Genomic DNA, 20,218 nt, shown 5'->3' with positions numbered 1-20,218 from the left:
TTACAGAATTGTAGAAACAATGCCTTTGGTAGCAGCTGGTTTTCTGGCACCTTTAAAAAGATACCTCAGCATAGCTTTGTTAGTATTGTTTGTAGACTGAAAAATCAGGAGAGAGCATCTTTATAAATAGTGGAGGTAATTGTAGTGGTAGAGTTTAGTTAAGCTTCTGGAAACCCAGTGTATATGTATTTGGAATTCTGTGTTTTACAGGGATGGCGTTGGAAAGAAGCAAAGTATGTTAACTATGCTAGAGGTAGGGGTGTAAAAAACATTTCAAACTGTTTCAAGTGTGAGACTTTATGATGTTGTTCTGAGTACAAAATGGTTGCCCAAATGTTTTGGAAACTTTTCAGAATTGAAACAGGGCTTTGCAAATAGCTCTGTTTCAGGGTTGAATACTTACAAAATATTCAAACCAGCCAGTAACTGACTCAAAATTGGAAGTTTTAACAAAGTTTCACACTTGAATAGCAAGTACACTCCTACTAGAAGTCAAATGTTGCTTACAACTTCCATCTCTCTCTTTTTTTTAATTTGATCTTGCCAAAGGAAGCAGACACTTACTCCTAAATCTGGGATTCTTTGATTTTATCAATAATATTCAATATTTCAAAAGACAGCATGCAGGTTACCAATTTGAGTTGCTATATTGTGTTATTTGTACACACAGAAAATTAGCAACCCATTTCAACCTGTGTAGTTGCACTAGGTTTACTCTTAAGCCAAAATGTTTAACTTGGGGGTGGGAGGGGAAGATTTCCATCTAAATTAAATCAGAAAGTTATGGTAAAGTGGTTGCTTTTTCCCTACTCGTTGATTGTAGTGTTTAATAATAAATACTTTTAAAATAATTTTAAAGTAACAATGTTAACCTTGTCTAGACCAAAAATTGCAGAAGATAAACCAAACTAAACACTAATCTCCTCTGAACACTTAAACAAAGTGTACATGGGGGAAAGATGATCTTGTAAGATAGTCCTTGGGAGAAAGGATTTCTTACTGAATAGATCATTATTCTTGTATTAATTTTGCTGAGAGACTGAGTCATTTTTTGCAAATAATGCATATTTTGGTTTGAAGATTGAATTCTTTAAATTTGTCTATTCCATCCTTATTCTAACATATTCTTTAAAATAATGTTAGTGTATGTGTATTTGTGGGCTGGCATATTATTTGAGAATGAAGGACTTTGGTTGACTGGAGGGGAGAATTTCCAATGGCTTTTATGCTTAAAGGCACTGGTAATCTTGGCCAACTTTCCTGTTTTTGGAGTGTGTTAAGATTAAAAAAAACAGGTGGTCTTAGAAGTTCATATTGATAGCTTTTTTTCTTTGAGGACATAGTTTATAGTGGTTTTTCTTCCTGTGCAAACTGTGCTTAATTTGGCTGATTTCATTGAGTACATATTGGAATGAAGAACTGATTAAAACAAAGCCCAAAGTCATAAGCTATTATTTGGAAACAGGGAAACCTGAAATATTAAAAATGCATCATCTTTTGGCACAGTTCAGATGTACTGGGTGATGTCTTTTTCTTTATATAATGGAAATGTTGGAGATAACTGTTTTGTTTTTTTTTACTCACCAGAAGAGCTTTCAATATTCTCACATGACATGCTGTGGCTTGATTAACTGCCATAATCAAGTTCGACGTACGCTCGTATAAAGAAAGCAGTTGTGTAATTATATATGGGTTGTCCATTTCTTACTTTGTAAATCGGCTAGAATGCATAACCTCACTGAAAGCTTTAATAATAGATTTGGTGTTCTGACTTTATGTAAAGTGATATTAATATTGTGTGATTTTCCTAAACTAGTTAGATTTATAGGTAGAGAATAGGAAAATACTATCAAAGTTAAGAGCACTTGGAACAAAAGATATTGAAAAGGAGAGGAAGGAAATGAAACAGTTGGTAGGTGGGATCTCGAAAGAAAAATTCTTAATGGAGAGAACTGCAATGATTCTCTTCCGCCTTATTTCTTATCTTTGTTTGCTGAAGCCAAAATATTGACTTAAAGTCTGTTGTGAACTCTTCCTCCAATGTTCATTGTCACAATCTTCTTCTGACACACCAAAAACAGTATTGCTTTTTCAGTGGGTAAAACCCATCAAAATAAGTTTTCCAAATAATTTCTAACTTCATTTGATATATCAGAAAGTTTTCAGCATTGACGGTGCTGGTGATAAGAATACTGTAAGTTATTTGATATATGTTGGAATGTATAAGTCTGCATTTAATTAAGATATACATCAAGCAAAGCTACTTTTCGGTAGTTTTGTAAAGGGCATTATTGTGGGGGCAGGGAGCCATTGTTTGCCCTTTATCATTCTTATTATGATTTTAACGCTTACGATTTGGTTTCTCTGAACTGCAAGGAGAAAATACCGTAGATATTGATATGGCAGTGCATAGATAACTCTACTTACTCAAAACTCATTGGAGAATAATTGCACTTTTCTCTCAAATCCACAAGGCAAAATCTTTCAGAGCACCATGAGACATTTTCACTCCTTGATCCTACCATGTTGGTGTTCCATTTCCTTTTTCTGTAATAGTATCTAAGGCTAGGTATGAATAGGTGTCGGATATTTATCCGCCACAGGTACAGGAGCTGTCGTATACCTCATTTCTAACTCGTAACCGAGTAACTTGCTTTAACTTTCTCCAAACCCTACAGAGATGCCAAGTCTGCCACCCTTCCTTTAATTAGCATTGAACTCTGGCCTATAGCAAACCGTGACCTGTAACCTGGGGACAGATCCCCGAAAGCCTCTGAATGTTGCTGCTTAAAAGCTACTGCAAACTGAGGGCAAATTGCAATCTTTTATTTGTTTTGGTTACCGGGGGTCATCTTGTAGCCTTTGAATACCCATCTCTTTCCCAGCCTGTGCATGAAATCTGTATGCTGCCTTCTGCCACCTCCTGGCGAGATGTCAGGGCTCTTGTTTTCCAGGATCAAGCCAGGGCCAAATTGTGTGCATACATACCACTTTCTACCTTTTAACCTGTTGTCTTTGTGTGTCACTCCTTTTCTAAAAACATGTTCTTTTATTATTTGACAATCTTGTTCATTTGCCACCCCCTTCCCTCTGGGTTAACCAGAAGCTGCATCCATACTCTTTTTACCATTTTAGTTTGAATGTACTTTTTACCCACCCCTTTAGAAAGGGAAGCTTTGCCAGGTCACGGTGCCCTGCTATATGCTGAGGGGAGCGGTTTCTTTGTTTTGTTTTGTTCTTTTAAAAAATTCCAGCCAAAACCAAAGATTTCCTAATGATTGTATAAACTCAAAACAAACAAACAAACCAAAGACAAAGGGCATCTTCAGCGCCAATCAAATCCGGGAAGCCATCTTTTCTGGATGTGGAAGAGATGGACCCCAAAGTGGTTTTTGCCTTCCAGTCCAAGATGCAATGGATGGCTTGATCGAAAGTAAGGTGGGTTTGGTCCGCAAGGTCGCTTTTCTCCCACTCCGTTTGGGATGCAAAGTACTCTTACAAGATTACAAATCCAAGGGGCCTGGAGAAAAGCTTGGGGAAATTTGATGGAGCTTTATACATTGGTTGTGAAGCTGAAGACCTTGGTGCATGATTGGCTGCTCTGATGGGTACTTTTAACCCTTGGTGAGCTGGGTGATAAATTGATTAATACATGCTAGAGTGCACTTCTGAGCTTCCCCCCTGCCACTGCTTGGAAGAGGCTGTCCTATTGTGAGAAATATCTGAATTTTTTTTTTTCTTATTTTCCGCTTTTTTCCTTTTTGTTACTTGTTCATTATTTTTGCAGCACCACTGTGCAACTATGCATTGTATTTCTCAACATTATTGCTAGGTAGATGCCTATGACTTTTTAAACTTTGGGGGAGGGGGGTTGCCAACGAAGGAACTTTTTACACAAATCTTTTAAATCTCAGTTGAGTAGGGGTGTTTGGTTCTAGGGTCATACAAGCTCTATCCCAAAGCAAAATCCAAATGTTAATAATATTAGCCTGATGCAGATACCAAAGATAATTTCTTTCCTGCAGAACCTTAGACTTGTGTATTAAGTACAATTACCCAGCACTTGCATTAGTCTAACCTCAGTAATTCCAAAGCTTAGATGTATATTTTGCTATATTTCTGGGATATTAAAAATGTGTTTAAATCCTTGTTTGTTTCTGTGTAATGCTCTTAAAAGTCATAGCATGGAGATAATTGATTGTCTTATTCTTAGTAGTTTGAAATAATAGTATTTTTGTATGTTTTGGGTGTCTCTATGTACGTATTAACACAATAGTTTTCACTGCCTAGGTGTTCATAATTGAGGAAAAATGTATATAATCTGTACTTTCCATCAGATTGTCAATTTAGATTGCATTTTCTCTTATTGCCATTCTGAACAGAGAGCTTTTTTTTTTTAAAGAGACAGCATGCTTATATGGGTGAAATTGAACCCTTGCCCTACTCAGAAGGCATTGTCCATTCATATCCAAAAGTCAGATAAGAAGCCAGGTAAAGCCGTTTCCTAAAGGGTAATGCATGGTTCTGATGTCATAACTTTTTTCTGTTTGTTAAAAGAGAATTATGTTGCCGTAAAACAGTGGAAACATTGATTAGAAAAAGGTTTATTGCCTTTTCTCTTGCAAAACCTAGTATGTAATCTTTGTGGACTGCACAGCTTCATTTACATTGAACAGATTTTTTTTCATTGATTCTTCTTTTCATGATCATTTGTATAATTTTAATTTGGAATGTATGTCAACATAAAAGAAGGTTTACATATCCTACACCATTCATTCTCGCTTAGGCTCACTCTGAGACCCATATCCCGAGGGAGCGCAAAAGAATGCTGTCTCTTTAAAGATATCTTCTGTTTTCCCCCTAGTGGCTGCCTGCAGGCGGCTGTGGGCATTGAGAAACTGTAGATTACAGTGAATCAGGATAAAAATGGTAGGTTTTGTGTAGATGCATTTGTCTGCTGTAATTTTATATATATGAGACTTACTGTAACTGTACAGTTCATTTCTGTTGTAAACTTCATTAAACCATTTTTCCAAGTGTTTTAACACCCATGTGCGTGCTTGTGATTTTTTAAAAAATACTAGAGACAAAATGAAATGCCAGCATCTAGGTTTTCTACTATCTTAAACTGACCTTACTTTATGCCAACGGTCATTTGTTTTCTCAGTGAAGTGCAAGAACAGGTAGGCTTTTCTCTCGTCTTGTATTATAGTCTAAAATCATACACAATATTCCTGATAATTTGGTGACTGGTTATGTTTTACAGTGGTTTTCAACACTGAACTGAATGTATATAAAACTCAGTTTTTTTCACTATTCAAAGGAGCCTTTTTCAACCTAATACCCTCTAAATATACTGGACTACCACTCCTGTCTTCCCTAAACTTTAACAACAGCTAATTCATTATCAAAGGATGTCAAGACAGAGAAAGCTACTGGTAAGTAAGAGGATGAAGATACATTTTGTATCTATGTACCCACATATGCAGTTCTGCATAATAGAAAAAGAGATTAGAGGCAGTTTTAAAATTTGTATTGTGTATTAATTCAGATGCGCTCCTATTTGTGCAATCATAATAACTAATCTTTAATATTATCGTTTAACTTTTTTAAATTGTTGCCTTTTAGGTTTATAAACACTGGACGTCAAGCTGACAGTTATTTTTTCAAGATTATTTCAAATATTATCATATATGATCTGATTTCCTCATAGAAAAGTATTTGTGATATATGCTTTTTAAAATGTTATTAGATACATTACACTGTCTGGTATAGAATTTCTGGTACAGCATTAGATGGATTGAATAAACACCGCTAGCCTATACAAGAGATACTAACATAGTATTTTCAAACTCTTTGAACTTAAGAGATGTCCTCTACATGTCCAGTACAGTTTAGAATTTGCCATATCCGTGAGTCTTTTGAACTTGATAATATACATACTAGCCTAACATTGGATAAGTAAATATAAAAACTGCTGTGATCAGAATTCAAGGTGCCAACTCCCAATTTGTTGACTAGACATCTCAGTTCCAACTAATAGTGAGTGGAATACATAGCAATCCAGAGTATGATTACGGGGTAGTATTCTCAAGTATGAGTTCTTTGCTTACTTTCAGTTAGGTTTTTCTGGACTTATTGCCTCTTTTAACAAGCATCTTTTTAAAGTTTGTTGTATTTTCTGTACATGATATAGAGACAAATTCAATAGACTCAAATCCTGGGGGGAGGGGTGGGAAATGAGGCAGGTAAACACAAAGAAGATATTCCAGGGAATTTGAAATTTTGCAGTGGATTTGCTCCCAGTCCTCATTGCACCTAATTTTACTCGAACTCTCATTTCTCTTATTGATGTGTAACCCACTTTTATTTTTTATTTTACTATTGTAATGTTATTCTGGTCTGTGTCTTTAATAAAAACTTTGCTTTATTTGGGAGCTATATTGGACACGATGTAACGTCTGTGCAAGCATTCCTGTTTTAAAGCTGGTGACCCACTGTGGTTCTGAGGGGTTTAATGACCTCATCTTTCGTGTTCCCTAAAGTTCCTGTTCCATTTTACTTATTTAACCATTCAAAAATTATGTTAATTTTTAACATGGACATGCTGCATAATATCAGTCTGCAGCATCTTTATTTTCTAGAATTACTTAAAGCCTACATGCATTCTATAAACTTTAAAAAAGTAGAAGTAAGGACTAGCTACTGCATACCAGTGTTTTATTTGGAAATACACTCACCTGCCCAGAAAAAAAAGGTGAGCACAGGTAATGCATAATATTCTATAGAGGGGAGAAAGAAGCATTACAGGTACAGTAGAATGTTGTAGGTTTGACCAATAGTTAGCTTTCTCTGAGCTCTTTCCTGCCATCTAGCGATCTGTTTTTGCAGTCTAAATCTGGTAGCCAGCATTGTTGCTAAGTCATCTAGGGCTGCCATTTTGTTAGGAATATATAATAGTAAGAGCGCAGTGGTTAGAGTGCAGTACTGCAGGCTACTTCTGTTGATCACTGGCTGCCAGCAGTTTGGTAGACCGAATCTCACCAGTCAAGGCTGACTCAGCCTTTCATCCTTCCAAAGTGGGTAAAATGAGGAACTAGATTATTGGGGGCAATATGCTGACTCTGTAAACTGCTTAGAGATGGCTGTGAAGCACTGTGAAGTGGTATATAAGTCTAAGTACTGTGCTAAATACCATATACCAGTTTGATTATCCTATATATTGCAGCTGATCAACCATTAGATGGCAGGAAGAGGTTTGGGGGGGGGGGGTTGTATCTGTGTCTTTCAGTAGTCCATATTTTGCAGTTCAGCTACATTACTCTATACCAGGGGTGTCCAAACTTGGGAACTTTAAGACTTGTGGACTTCAACTCCCAGAATTCCCCAGCCAGCCATGCTCTATATTGTAAAGGGAAAAGCCTATCTCCACATTCGATTTATACCCACAAACTCCAAAGGTAAGCAGGCACTCAGCTGGAGATGATGAAAAGGTGCAATCTCCCATGCAAATTCCCTGTTTTTCTTCCTTGCAGCCTTCACAGTTATATTAGACTTCTTAAAATCTGATCAGTATTAATCAAAAGAAAGCCCGTTAATGGATTCTGGTCAAGTTGTAAGCTTTTGTATTCACTGCAGTTAATATGTGTTGAAGTATGAGATACAGCCACTAGGAATAATGTACATAATGAAGCAACAGACAATATATTTAACCATTATTTTAATTATGCAAAAACAGGCATAAGCCGTACTTGTTTACTTCTTCATAGCACAAGACTATTGTTATGATTACTATTCAAAAATAAGACTTTTGTTCTTTGATGAAGTAATTATAAACCAAAACTAGTTTTGGTTGCTTTATTAAATATACTCATATTTCTGTGTCCAGTTTTTTTTTTTTTTGAGGGTGTTTTGTATTTTGCTTATAAGTATCATTCAAATCAAATAGTAAAGGCTGTTAGCTTTTTGATGCTACAGAAAATTTTGTGAGAAATTATCCAAGCTTGTGAACAGAACTTTCAGTTTTCTCATACACTGAAATTCAAAGTACCATCTGAACAAATTTCTTTCCTTTTTATTCTAATCTTCAATATAAAAGATATCTACCTTCAGTTCTGAACTATTTAATGATTTGAGAGTTATCAATTTTTAAAAAATGACTATTTTTGCATTCCTTTATCACCAGCCCTACTGATATGACTGATAGATTGTACAGTAATCCAAATTCCTGGAGAGTGATGAAAGTTCCAGAGTATATTCTCCCCCCCTCCCCTCCCCAAATAGTTCCCCAGCTATCTTCAATTAAAAACATCTATAGGAAAAGAAAATATTTTGCCTTTTTCCTAAGGAAGAAAAATATTTTTGTTATTTAACTATCCAGTGAAATAGCAATCACAACTTCGACTCCTAAATATGAGCAACTATACATTAAGCAGAATCTTTAAACTTATGTACATTTTTTTAAAAAACCTAGGATGTTATTTGGAAATGAAATGGTTTTGCTGACTGTACAATAGCATTCTTCAAACAAGGCAATGGCTTTGCTGAAATGAACTGTCCTCTTTGCTACCATTCCACCATAAGGAATGTTCTTTTTTCTCTTCCTTTTTAGGTTCAGTTTTAACTAACGAGGAGAATGCAACTGCTTCATTTGAAGGACATTGTATGTGTCCTTTGTTGCTTGACTGAGCCCCTGAGAAAGAGAAAAGATATGATTAGAAAACAAATAATCAGACTTTATTAACCATAGATTCAGATTCAGTGTTCCCTGTAGCCAGAGTACTAAAGCAACATTTATAAGAAGAGGAATTCAACTACTACTTAACCGTGAGGCCTTGTCCAACTTTCTTGCAAACATAGGCTGGCAATAGGACCAAAAGTACTTAGAGAATGAAGGGGACATAAGAACAGTGGATAAATTGCTTTAGGCAGATCTCCTCAGTGAATTAAGAATTAAAGAAATTACAGGGAGAGGTTCTGCTGTTATCTTACCTGATAAAGAATATCATTGCCTTTGCCACCAAATTTCTAGAAAAAGAAAAAGCTAGGATTAATCAGGAGAGGAATCAAGCAGTTATTTAGTCAGGAATCTCTACATAGGCACAGGAAAGCACAGTCCAATCCCTCCCCTTCGAATGTTGTTAAACCTTATCTAGTCTAGTCCGGGTGCAAACCACCAGTCTAATCTAATAAGATTCTTGTATTATGGACATGAACAATAAAAATAGTTGTGCGGGTACAGCCCCAATTGTAGTCATAAGTTGTACCCCACAATTTAACCCAATTGACATAGATGCTATGGAAAAATTATATTCAGAGAACAGATTTGTCTTCTGTTTTGTTCAACTATTCTAGATAATTTTATGTTGATAAGAGAACTTCTCCCTAGCTGGTGCTTTCAGCTATATTGAATTAATACTATCATTATTCTGCATTGTGGAATTGGGGTTCAATGCAGCTTAAAGTAGGAAGCCCCAACCCCTGATACATGGCCCAGAACTGGACCATGGCCTTTTGGGAATCGGGCTGTGCAAGCGCGAGCACATGAAAGTGCATTTGCACAAATGTCATGCATAAAACCGTTCCCTCTTCCCCCTCCACCGCTGGTCCGCAGAGCCAGGAAGGTTGGGGACCACTTGCTTAAAGGATAGGAGTGAGAAAGCTTGAGTAGAAATGCATGTGTAAGATTTGTATAGATGCCCATTTTAAAACACAATTCTGGATGACTCTCAACAATAAAACCCTAAATTACAAAAACCATAAAGCACAAATTCAAACAACCAAAACCCAGCATCTCACTCATCTTCTTGGGATACTCCAACAACCAATTCAGAACAACTACACTCTACTTCAATGACTGGGTAGAAAGCCATGTATTGATGGTCTTTCAAAAGGCTAAAAGAGAAGGGGCTTGCCAGAAAAGGCACACTTCAGAGATCCTACTAGTTGGCAACAATTCAAGGAAGGGACCTGGAGGTATCTTCCTATCTGATAGGCAGAAATCTTCAGGGACAGGCGGACTCATGGTATGTAAGACATTAAAGGTAACAGCCAGCACCTGGAAGAAACGGAGCCAATGCAATTCATGTAACAAAGAGTAAACCTTAAAGTGCCCACTCAGTCCAGAGAAGTGCAACCCTGCCTAGCGTCAACAGTGACAAATTTGTGGATGCAGCTACCTTTTGTGCATCTAAAATGATAGCAAATATCACTTACCTCTCCTTTCTTTCCAATTTCACTATATGCTTCACCCATCTTATCCCGCTGTAGGGACTAGCCATGGAAAACAATACAACAGTATTGGTGAAAAGGAAATTAAGAAAAATCTGTTTTCTCTAGTGCCTTTTCTTATAGATCTGGATGTATTTGATTAATCTTTTCATTCTGGCCAGTATATCTTTACTCATTCTAGGTCAAATTGTAAGAAAAAGATTTCCAGAAGTGCTGATGATTATTATGCTAGCAGAACATTTACTCTTCATTGCTTTTTCTTTGTCAACTCTTATAAACTCAGGCACTATTTATGCAGGTTTGAGAGCAATGCTATCTGGAAAGCAACCATTTCCAATCTTTTCTCCAACCTGGGACTTGGTTAAACTATAAACACAGGATTTGTTGGAACAAAGGAAGCTCAGATTTCCTGTAGATGCTCAATAGTTTGATTTACAACATAGAACTTAGGTTCCTCTGATACAGAAAGCAAAATATCCACACACAAAACTGATCAATACTCTGATAAACATCTCCCAAAAGTCCAATGAGAAGGATGACGATACATCAACACCATAGGGCTGTTCCTGCTGTCATTGTTAGCCCTTTCAGGTAGGTCTGGTAAAAATCAATCCAGAAAAATGCCCTAGAATTCTGTTGTATTGATATAAGAGCTAATAACAGAAGCTTAAAAACTTGACAGCTTTGTTTTCTGTTACAGGAAAAGAAAGGCAAAATGGGAAAATCTTGAGTATCTTAAGATTCATAAACCTAAAAAATAGACTGGTTGATTTTTATATACTTCTATTCCTTTCTGCATCGTGTGAAGAAGTAGTTGTGTTACATCCCAGCATAGAGAATATTTATTTCCAAAACCTTATTCATAAAACTCTGGAAAAAGTTGCAAATGAAGACAATTTCTTTCCAAACACAGACACATATATCCTTAGTAGATAATTAAGTAAACTATAATAAGTCAGTTTAATAAGTCAAGTTTACTCACAGTGTAAACTTTGTCCTGAGGTTTCTTTCTTCTGCGCTAGAAAGAAAGAAAAATTCTCCCAATCATTCTTATATATACCCAAGTCTGAAGACGTAAGAGAAGGCATGATAGGTGAGCTGACAGAGCAGTTACATCAAAATCCCCTGCACAGCTCTGTCATAACTGTCAGAGAAGTCGGTTGTAGATTGATATTCATTTCTCAAAGTACAAGGGGGTCATGGTCTTGGGGTTTCCTCCGCTAAGCTATGCTTATATATGTTTTGTGGTAACTGTCTGCATAGAAAAGATGGTGAAGATACCTGGTTTTCCACAGCCATTTCAAGATCTGAATCTGGTTTTTTTATTGCCAAAGAATCGTATTCATCTCTGCGTCCAGTAGATAGTTTCTGCAAGAAAAGAAAAAAAGATACTACTAGCTACAAGGTCTGATCACCCTTTGAGTTAACCAATTTCCCCTAAGGTAACTGACAGGATGAGAGTAAAAATAAAACAAAACCCAAACATCTTGATTTTAACCAAGCCAGAAGTACTAAACCCGTGATGGCAACGAGCGCGAGCCATCACCCCAACTAAGCTCCTCTGTGCATGTGCACATGCATGCCTCCCGCCAGCCAGCTCATTTTTGGATCTGCTGTGCATGCTGTAGAAGCACGCGTATATGAAGGGGTGTGTGGGGTTGCGCATACATGCGAGGGGGAGCGTGGGGAGTGCAGTATCCCCCACACCCTGTTTTTGGTCCCAGGAGGCTTCAGAGAGGCCTGTTAGGCCCAAAACAGGCAGTGGGGGGATGGCACCCCCCATGCCCCGCTTTTGGTCCAAGGAGACTTAAGGGAGGCCTTCTAGACCCAAAATGGAGTGCGGGGGTGGGGTCGCATGTGCATGTGCGAGGGGACAGCAGGAGCACAGGGGATAGTATGGACATGTGCAGAGGGCCAGGGCACATGGGGTAGCATATGCATTGTATTATGGGCATGGGCATGTGCACAGAAACATGCGCGCATACGCGCACTTTGGCACACAAAGACAAAAAGGTCAGCCATCACTGCACTAGACAAAAAAATGTGAAAAAAGATGAAGTAGATAAAAACATATCAGTAAACATAATTTTCAAAAGTTTTTAATGTTTAATTTTTTCCCCATCTTTTCAATTATACTTTAGGTACATGAGCATTTTCACACAGTTTATATATATAAACATATAGCAACAACTGTTTATTATTTTATTTAACCCTGAACCACAGACGTACTATTTCAGCTACGCTATTACAGACATGAGGTCATAATGATCACTCATACAATTTACTTAATCTATGAAAATAATAGGTGGAATATGTTGTTAAATTTACTTTGTATAGTTAGAATTTTCATTTTTTTGATCAAATTAACAAATTTTATAAATTCTATTCACAATCGGGATGGTCCATTTCTAAAAATAAGGGTGTTTCAAACATTTTGGAAAACTGTTGCGGTCACTATGACCTCAGGTCTGTGGTTAAGGGTTTATCTCTGTAGCACCCTCTTCTTTCCCATCCAGGGATAAATCTCTCACACATTAAGTATCCTCTCTGCCTTTTTATCTACCCTATCCCATTACTCACATAAAATTGGAAATTTGTATAGGCGGTCTTAAAATTCTGACAACAATTGAGCCCAAAATGTATGTGGCTAAGTGAAACATTTGTTAAGTGGGTTTGCCCCATTTTACGACTTTGCTTGCCACAGTTGTTAAGCAAATCATTGCATTTGTTTGTAACACAGTTGTTAAGTGATTTTGCTTGTCAGGTCCCAAAATGTGATCACATGACCCCAGGACATTGCAGTCATAATAAATATGAACCAGTCGCTAAGCATTTGAATTTTGATCACTTGACAATGGGGATACTGCATCGGTCATATATGTGAAAAAAGGTCATAAGTCACTATTTTCAATACCATTGTAACTTTGAATGGTTACTAAATGAACTGTTATAAGTTGAGGACTACCTGTATATAACTTCTCATGAACTGATTTCATCCCTAACCCTGCTCACCCATTAAGCTTTTCTATTCTCACCTTAAATAGTCAATGTTCATTATTCAGCCATAAAGTTATCCCAGTGTCCTTTGAGGACAGGTAGGAGGAAAAAAGGTAAGCATACAAAGTACTATTTAGTGTTGCTTTAAACCTCTTATAATATATTCTGTGAGCCCTAAGCAACCATGTGATACTAAAAATGAAACCAAAACCACCACGTACAGAGTTTTCATAGCAGCATCCCTATATGGGTGCCAGAGTTGATTTTTTTTTCTCCAGCAAGACTTAGAGAGTTCTTCAAATGGATAACTAAATATTTCAAAATCCCATCAGAAATATAATGAAAATATTGCAATAATTGCAAGTGTCTCTTAGTTGGAAGTGTTTCTTGCCAAATGTTTTGGTTTGTAAATGTTTGAATTCCTTACTATTGGCTATTCTATGAATCCAAATCGATGAGAGTGAAATCTAAAACATTGGTGGAGTTCTCTCTTTCTCTTTATGTGTCTATCTATCCATCTAGGGCAGGGGTGTCAAACTCGTGGCCCAGATGCGTCACACGCTGGCCAGGCTCCCCCCTGGTTTAACAAAGGGGGGAAAAGTTGTGATACATCATGTGATTGACACCCTTGATCTAGAGAGACAGAATGTGTGTCCTTCAGAAAGCCTACTGAATAGGAAAAAGCCTGTCTCAAGTAAACCACAACTATTACCTTAATTACAAATGAGCTACATAACTATGGCCTGGAAGTTCTCTTATAGCTGCACGCAAGAACCTCCTCATTCCTTTTAGTTTGGCATTTAGTAATTTTGGAAGAAGAAGGTAGTATGGAATCCCTATACTATACTAAAAGGAATCATTTTGACTTGACCCCCTGACTACTGTATGTCAGATTGGATTCTACAGGCAGACTGATATTTCAATTTTTTATGTTTTCTCTTGTATGTTTTCTCATCACTTTATTTGCAGATTATATAAGAGACATAAGAAGTCCACTACTTACATTATATATGTCATTTGCATTTTGAGAAGGTTTGGATTCAGTGGAGCGATTGCCTAGCTGGAAAAAAATATACACAAACATGTCATATAGGAGCTTTTATTCACAAAACTGCCCATTTCTATTCCAAAGGCCATTAGTGATTTATGAAATAGTGGCAGTGTATTATTGAGCCTTCAGCTAACGCTATATATTAGCTCCCTCCAAATTACTGGAACTGCATTTCCCAGAATTCCCTGTGGGTAGGACACCAAGTTATGGTAGGCTGCTATACTTTATTTCATGATTTCCTAACTCTGGTTCTCTCCATAAAACACAAACTCATGGTTAAAAATAGCAATATCGAACAAAACAAAAACAACAAAACAGTTTTTCAAACTCTTATTTTTAGTTATTCACTAGCTGATAACCCAGTGTTGCCCTGGTATTTATTTATAGAGGGAAAATGTCCGGACCAATGTCCCCCTTACTACTACAGAGGGAACCCCCTTGTGGAGTAATGTGAAGCTGTTACCATGGCAACTCCACTGCACTGTACAGTAGAATCCATTTTACTGCAGTAGAGTAGATGCCATTTTAAGGCACAACAGGCTATATCTTAACAGAACACACACACATACCCTGAGGGGTGTTAGGGGTGTCTTACCTCCACAGTATTTTTTTTCCAGAGAGTAAGTCATCTGTGTACCAAGTTTGGTTGAAATTGCTCGAGGCATTCCAGAGTTATGCTGGAACGCGCGCACATACACACACACTTAACAATTTCCCATATTTTACAAACTGTTTACAAATGATATCTGCCTAGTAGTCTTTCCAACTGAATATGTCTCCTCACTGATGTGGAACTTCACTTCCATAATACTGCAAGGCACTGTGGCCACTGCAGGATGCAATGCAATATAGCTGGGAAGCACAAGATTGAAAAAAGTAAATCTGCAAAATCTGAGAGGAAAAACTAATAATGAAGGGAACATTTTGACTGGGTACTGAACTCTGGGTTAAGATACAGAAGGATAATCTTTCTATACTAGTTGTATGAGGACATTGCAGTATTGCAGAACTGTTGCGGTGAAAGTTCATTTCACAGAGGACTCTCAATTTCCACTTCTAAAGTTTATATCAATGTTCAAACATACAATCAAAAGGATTATGGTCACAGGGATCTTTTTTACTTCAGGTTCTTCTCATCTGGTTGTGTATATGTAAAAATAAATAAATAAATAAATCTCTGAAAAAATCTTACCTTTTCTTTCATGAAAAGGGCTGTGATGATGATAGCATACATTAAAAGGACCCCATCCAGAATGTAGCACAGCCTTGGATCTGTTAATCCCAGTGCATCAGCATCTGTTTTTTTTTAACCAAAAAAAATACCAATAAGTCAGTTCTACAGAGAAAGGATTTAAAACAAACCAGGAGCTCAGCCTTCCATAAACTAATGATCTCAAGATTATAATTCCTATTTTCTCAATCAGTGTGCCTAATGCTTGATGATTTTTAAGCAACTTCCATTTTTGTCAACTCATGGGGGAATCAGAAAGTTACATATTGCCATGCATGTTTTGCAGACTTGGCTATTACTTAATTAATTTTATTTATTTATTAAACTTCTAGACCGCCCCCTCTCCCCAAAGGGACTCGGGGCGGTGTACAGGTACAAATTTAAAAACCATACACTCGACAATATACATAACTAAAATTGAATTAAATATTCCCTGTACAAATTTATAAAAATTAAAAACTTAAACCTTAAAACCAAACCATAAAATTTAAAAATACAAACTGAGGTGGGAAAGCTGGAATTAGGCCAGGCCGGCTAGGTGAAACAGGTGGGTTTTGAGTTTCCGGCGGAAGGAGCGGAGGTCCGTAGTCGTTCTAATGTCAGGGGGAAGGTCATTCCAGAGGGTCGGGCCCATCACAGAGAAGGCCCTACCCTGGGCGTCGCCCGCTGGCACAGCCTAGTGGACGGCACCCGGAGGAGTCCCTCTCTGTGTGAGCGAATCGGCCGAAGGGATGTATGGGGCAGGATACGATCCCGCAAATAGCTAGGTCCCGTGCCATGGAGCGCTTTGAAGATGATAATCAACACCTTGAAACGCACCCGAAAAGCCACAGGCAGCCAGTGTAGCTCACACAGGAGAGGTGTTACGTGGGAGTATCTAAAGACTCCCGAAACTACCCACACGGCCGCATTCTGAACCAACTGCAGCCTTCGGGTGCATCTCATTATTATAAAAAATAATTTGTTGTTGAAGTGATATAAAGCCCCGCATTGATATTATTTTACATAACAATGGTTCAATGATTCTAGAATATCCAGGCTCCCCAGAAAAACATCACACTAAAATCCCAGTAAAATTAATGGGCCATAGATCATTGCAACTAATTTGTCCTACTGATTTCAATGGGTTATAACACCAATGCCACCTTTTTTCAGGATTTGGCCCATGTTCTTTATTCCAAACACAATTGAGGCCACCTTTTAATGACTCAATAATACTATTTAAAGCAGAAATAGACAATGTTACTTTAGCGAAGGGCTATACTTGTCTTTAAGTGATATGTTAAAGGTTGAACTCTTAAAAGTCAGTACATTAACAAAGAAAAACTCAAGTTTATTACATATAAATACACTTTAATTAAATATTAATCCTCTATGTAATCATTTCCTCTTTCTGTGACATTAAAATTTTCAGTTCTCCAGGAGCTTTCAGAGAAACTGTGAAGCTCACTCAGGATTTTGTTTTGCTCCCTGGTCTAGAAGTATTTCCATATTTATTTATTATTAATACATCCATAAACTGTCCATTTTGTTCCTGAGAGATCTCTAAAACAAGCATCCAATATCTAAAGATATTTCATTATGCTGCAGTATTCCTATTCATCTTGTGGCATGATTATAATATTTGACTTATACTGCATTCAGTTCTGGTTGCCACGATGTAAAAAAGATGTAGAAAGAGTGCAGAGAAGAGCAACAAAGATGATTAGGGGACTGGAGACTAAAACATGAAGAACGGTTGCAGGAACTGGGTATGTTTAGCTTAAGAGAAAGAAGGACTAGGGGAGACATGATAGCAGTGTTCCAATATCTCAGGGGTTGCCACAAAGAAGAGGGAGTCAAACTATTCTCCAAGGCACCTGAGGGTAGAACAAGAAGCAATGGGTGGAAACTAATCAAGGAGAGAAGCAACTTAGAACTGAGGAGAAATTTCCTGACAGTTAGAACGATTAATCAGTGGAACAGCTTGCCTCCAGAAGTTGTGAATGCCCCAACACTAGAAGTCTTTAAGATGATGTTGGATAGCCATCTGTCTGAAACGGTATAGGGTTTCCTGCCTAGGCAGTGGGTTGGACTAGAAGACCTCCAAGGTCCCTTTCAACTCTACTATTGTATTGTATTGTATTGACTTGGACTGAAAAGACTCAGGTTTATGCCTCTATTTATTCACAAAGGTCACTGGTTGACTTTGGATCAAGATTCTCAGCCAAACCTACTTCACAAGACTGTAATTATAGAGATAAAAATAGAGGAGATCTCTACATATGCCATCTTGAGATTTCTGGAAAAAAAGATGGGTTAAATATGCCAAATAAATATACTTATTTGTTAGAACATATGAAATTATTCTTCCAAAGCCTTCAACAGATCCAATGTAATTGTTTACATCAGTGATCCAGGGGGGACTTCCGAGGCTAGTCTTGAGAGACCATTCTGGGAGCAGTTTGACTCAGTTGCCACCGATGATTTGGACAGGTTGTGTGGGCGACTGCGAGCCACCACATGTTTATTGGACCCATGTCCCTCCTGGCTGATTCCATCGCTGGCCATTGGGGGCGAGCAACTGGCCCCCGTGGAGCGGGCTCGCAATTTGGGCATCCTCCTAGATGCCCGGCTGTCCATGGATGACCATGTGGCAGCCGTGGCAAGGGGGGCGTTCCACCAGGTTCGCCTGGTGCGCCAATTGCGCCCCCTATTGGACCGGGATGCCATCCGCACAGTCACTCATGCACTGGTGACGTCCCGTCTGGATTACTGTAATGCTCTCTACATGGGGCTCCCCTTGAGATGCACCCGGAGACTGCAGTTGGTCCAGAACGCGGCCGCGCGGGCAGTTATGGGGAGTATGAGGTACTCCCATGTGACACGTCTCCTGCGTGAGCTGCACTGGCTCCCTGTAGTCTTCCGGGTGCGTTTCAAGGTGTTGATTACCATCTTTAAAGCGCTCCATGGCACAGGACCTAGTTATTTGTGGGATCGTATCCTGCCCCATACATCCCTGCGACCAATTCGCTCTCACAGAGAGGGACTCCTCCGGGTGCCGTCCACTAAGCAATGCCAGAGGGCGGCGCCGAGGGGTAGGGCCTTCTCTGTGATGGGCCCAGCCCTCTGGAATGACCTCCCCCCCCCAACATTAGGATAACTACCGATCTCCGCTCCTTCCGTACGAAACTCAAGACCCACCTGTTCCAACTAGCTGGCCTGGCTTGAATTATAACTACATTCTCTAATCCCCCTGGACAATTTAAAATTTTAAATTAATTCTGACTTTTGGGGTATTTTAATTGTTTTAATCTTACTGTGTTGTTTTAACTCATGATTATTTATTTATGTATTGTAAAATGTTTTTGTATATACCTCCTCCTCGTCATTTGTTTGTATATTGAATTGTACGCCGCCCCGAGTCCCTTTGTGGAGAGGGAGCGGCCTATAAATTGAATAAATAAATAAATAAATAAATTTTAGAAATGTTTACATCAACTTCATTGAAGAATAAGCATGCCAAAGACCAACTTTCTTGTCTATTGGTGCCACAGCAACAGTTATTCAACACACAAAAGAAAATAGCTAAATTGGATATTCTTAACATAGTCAGTGCAGTGGTGGGTTCCTACCGGTTCGGACTGGTTCAGCCGAACCGGTAGGGTTTGGCAGCCTGGGTCGCTGGAACCAACAGCAGCCTAGGCCTTCCACACCCCTGAATTGGTTCTCCAGTCTCTTCTCCCATCTCTGGCATGTTTTTCTGCGCATGCGCACAAAATGCCCTCTGTCAGCAAACCAGTAGTAAACCTGTTAGGAGCCCACCACTGAATCAGTGGTTATCTTTGCAAGATCATGCAAGCATGATTAAATAGATAAACTCCAGTTGATTCTGTCCACATGAAATATTAAGCTAGATAGCCATGATTTGCACAGCACAGTGGGAAATATCACTGTGCATGCTGTCACAAACTCCATGTTGCTTATAGTGTTATGAGAATCCATCTTTCATTCATTTCTTTTAGAAAAATAGGACTCAATTCTCCAATGTCCAACCATCCCCTTGATATTCTTTGGAAAGTGTAGCCTTATTTTTAGTTATGTACCTTGGCATTACCCAATTAAATAAGCAATAAAAGCACTAAATTAAACTTTCAGGTATATTAATCAGCCAACATTTTTCTCACTTGATTTTTATATTAATCAGCCAACATTTTTCTCACTTAATTTTTTACCCACTAATACTATTGGTCACTGGGAAAATGCTTTGAAATATATTGTCCACTGGAATCTCTGTAGATCATGGTATACTTTTTACTGTGTTTTTCAAACTAAGGGCCACAATTGGTCTATCAGTAATATGACATGTTCTTATTCCTAAAATAAGGTAGGTGCACAAAGATAAGCACAAAGTCAATTTTATCTTTTGAATGGAAATTTAAATTAAAAACCATGCAATTGATGCCATCATTTGTATATATGTTTAATAGTTTTTCCATTTTGTCGTGTTAAAATATAATTAAACGGAAAGTTTCAAAGGAGCTTTAGAGGCTGTATCCAAGGTTTAGGAATGAGAGCAGCGTCTTATGCAGTCTCATAAGTGCACAAATTACACATCCCTGTTGTAGAGAATGCTAAAGTAGATGATAAAAAAGCTTTTATCAGGATAAAGCCATTTCCTCTGTTCCATTTCTACTGAGCCAGCCACCTGCCTTGTGGTTTTCTGAATT

General features: G+C 38.1%; 1 protein-coding gene across 1 annotated transcript in view; it reads right to left on the bottom strand.

Moving 5' to 3' along the window:
- Window positions 1-7,913: 7,913 nt before the first annotated feature.
- CD247 (CD247 molecule) overlaps window positions 7,914-20,218 on the bottom strand; it is a 37,550-nt gene continuing 25,245 nt past the window's right edge. Inside the window, exons 2-8 of the mRNA XM_081951608.1 lie at window positions 15,471-15,574; window positions 14,231-14,287; window positions 11,512-11,598; window positions 11,213-11,248; window positions 10,216-10,272; window positions 8,992-9,027; window positions 7,914-8,692 (exon numbers count right to left, since the gene is read on the bottom strand). Of these exons, the coding sequence (XP_081807734.1) occupies window positions 8,624-8,692; window positions 8,992-9,027; window positions 10,216-10,272; window positions 11,213-11,248; window positions 11,512-11,598; window positions 14,231-14,287; window positions 15,471-15,574 (446 nt within the window). The 3' untranslated portion in view covers window positions 7,914-8,623. The remainder of the gene's footprint in view (window positions 8,693-8,991; window positions 9,028-10,215; window positions 10,273-11,212; window positions 11,249-11,511; window positions 11,599-14,230; window positions 14,288-15,470; window positions 15,575-20,218) is intronic.

The sequence above is a fragment of the Natrix helvetica genome, assembly GCF_964273705.1.
Source record: "Natrix helvetica genome assembly, chromosome: 4".
NCBI lineage: Eukaryota > Metazoa > Chordata > Lepidosauria > Squamata > Natricidae > Natrix > Natrix helvetica.
The sequence above is the reverse complement of the archived record's forward strand: the minus strand, read 5'-3'. Positions and strand labels throughout refer to the sequence as shown.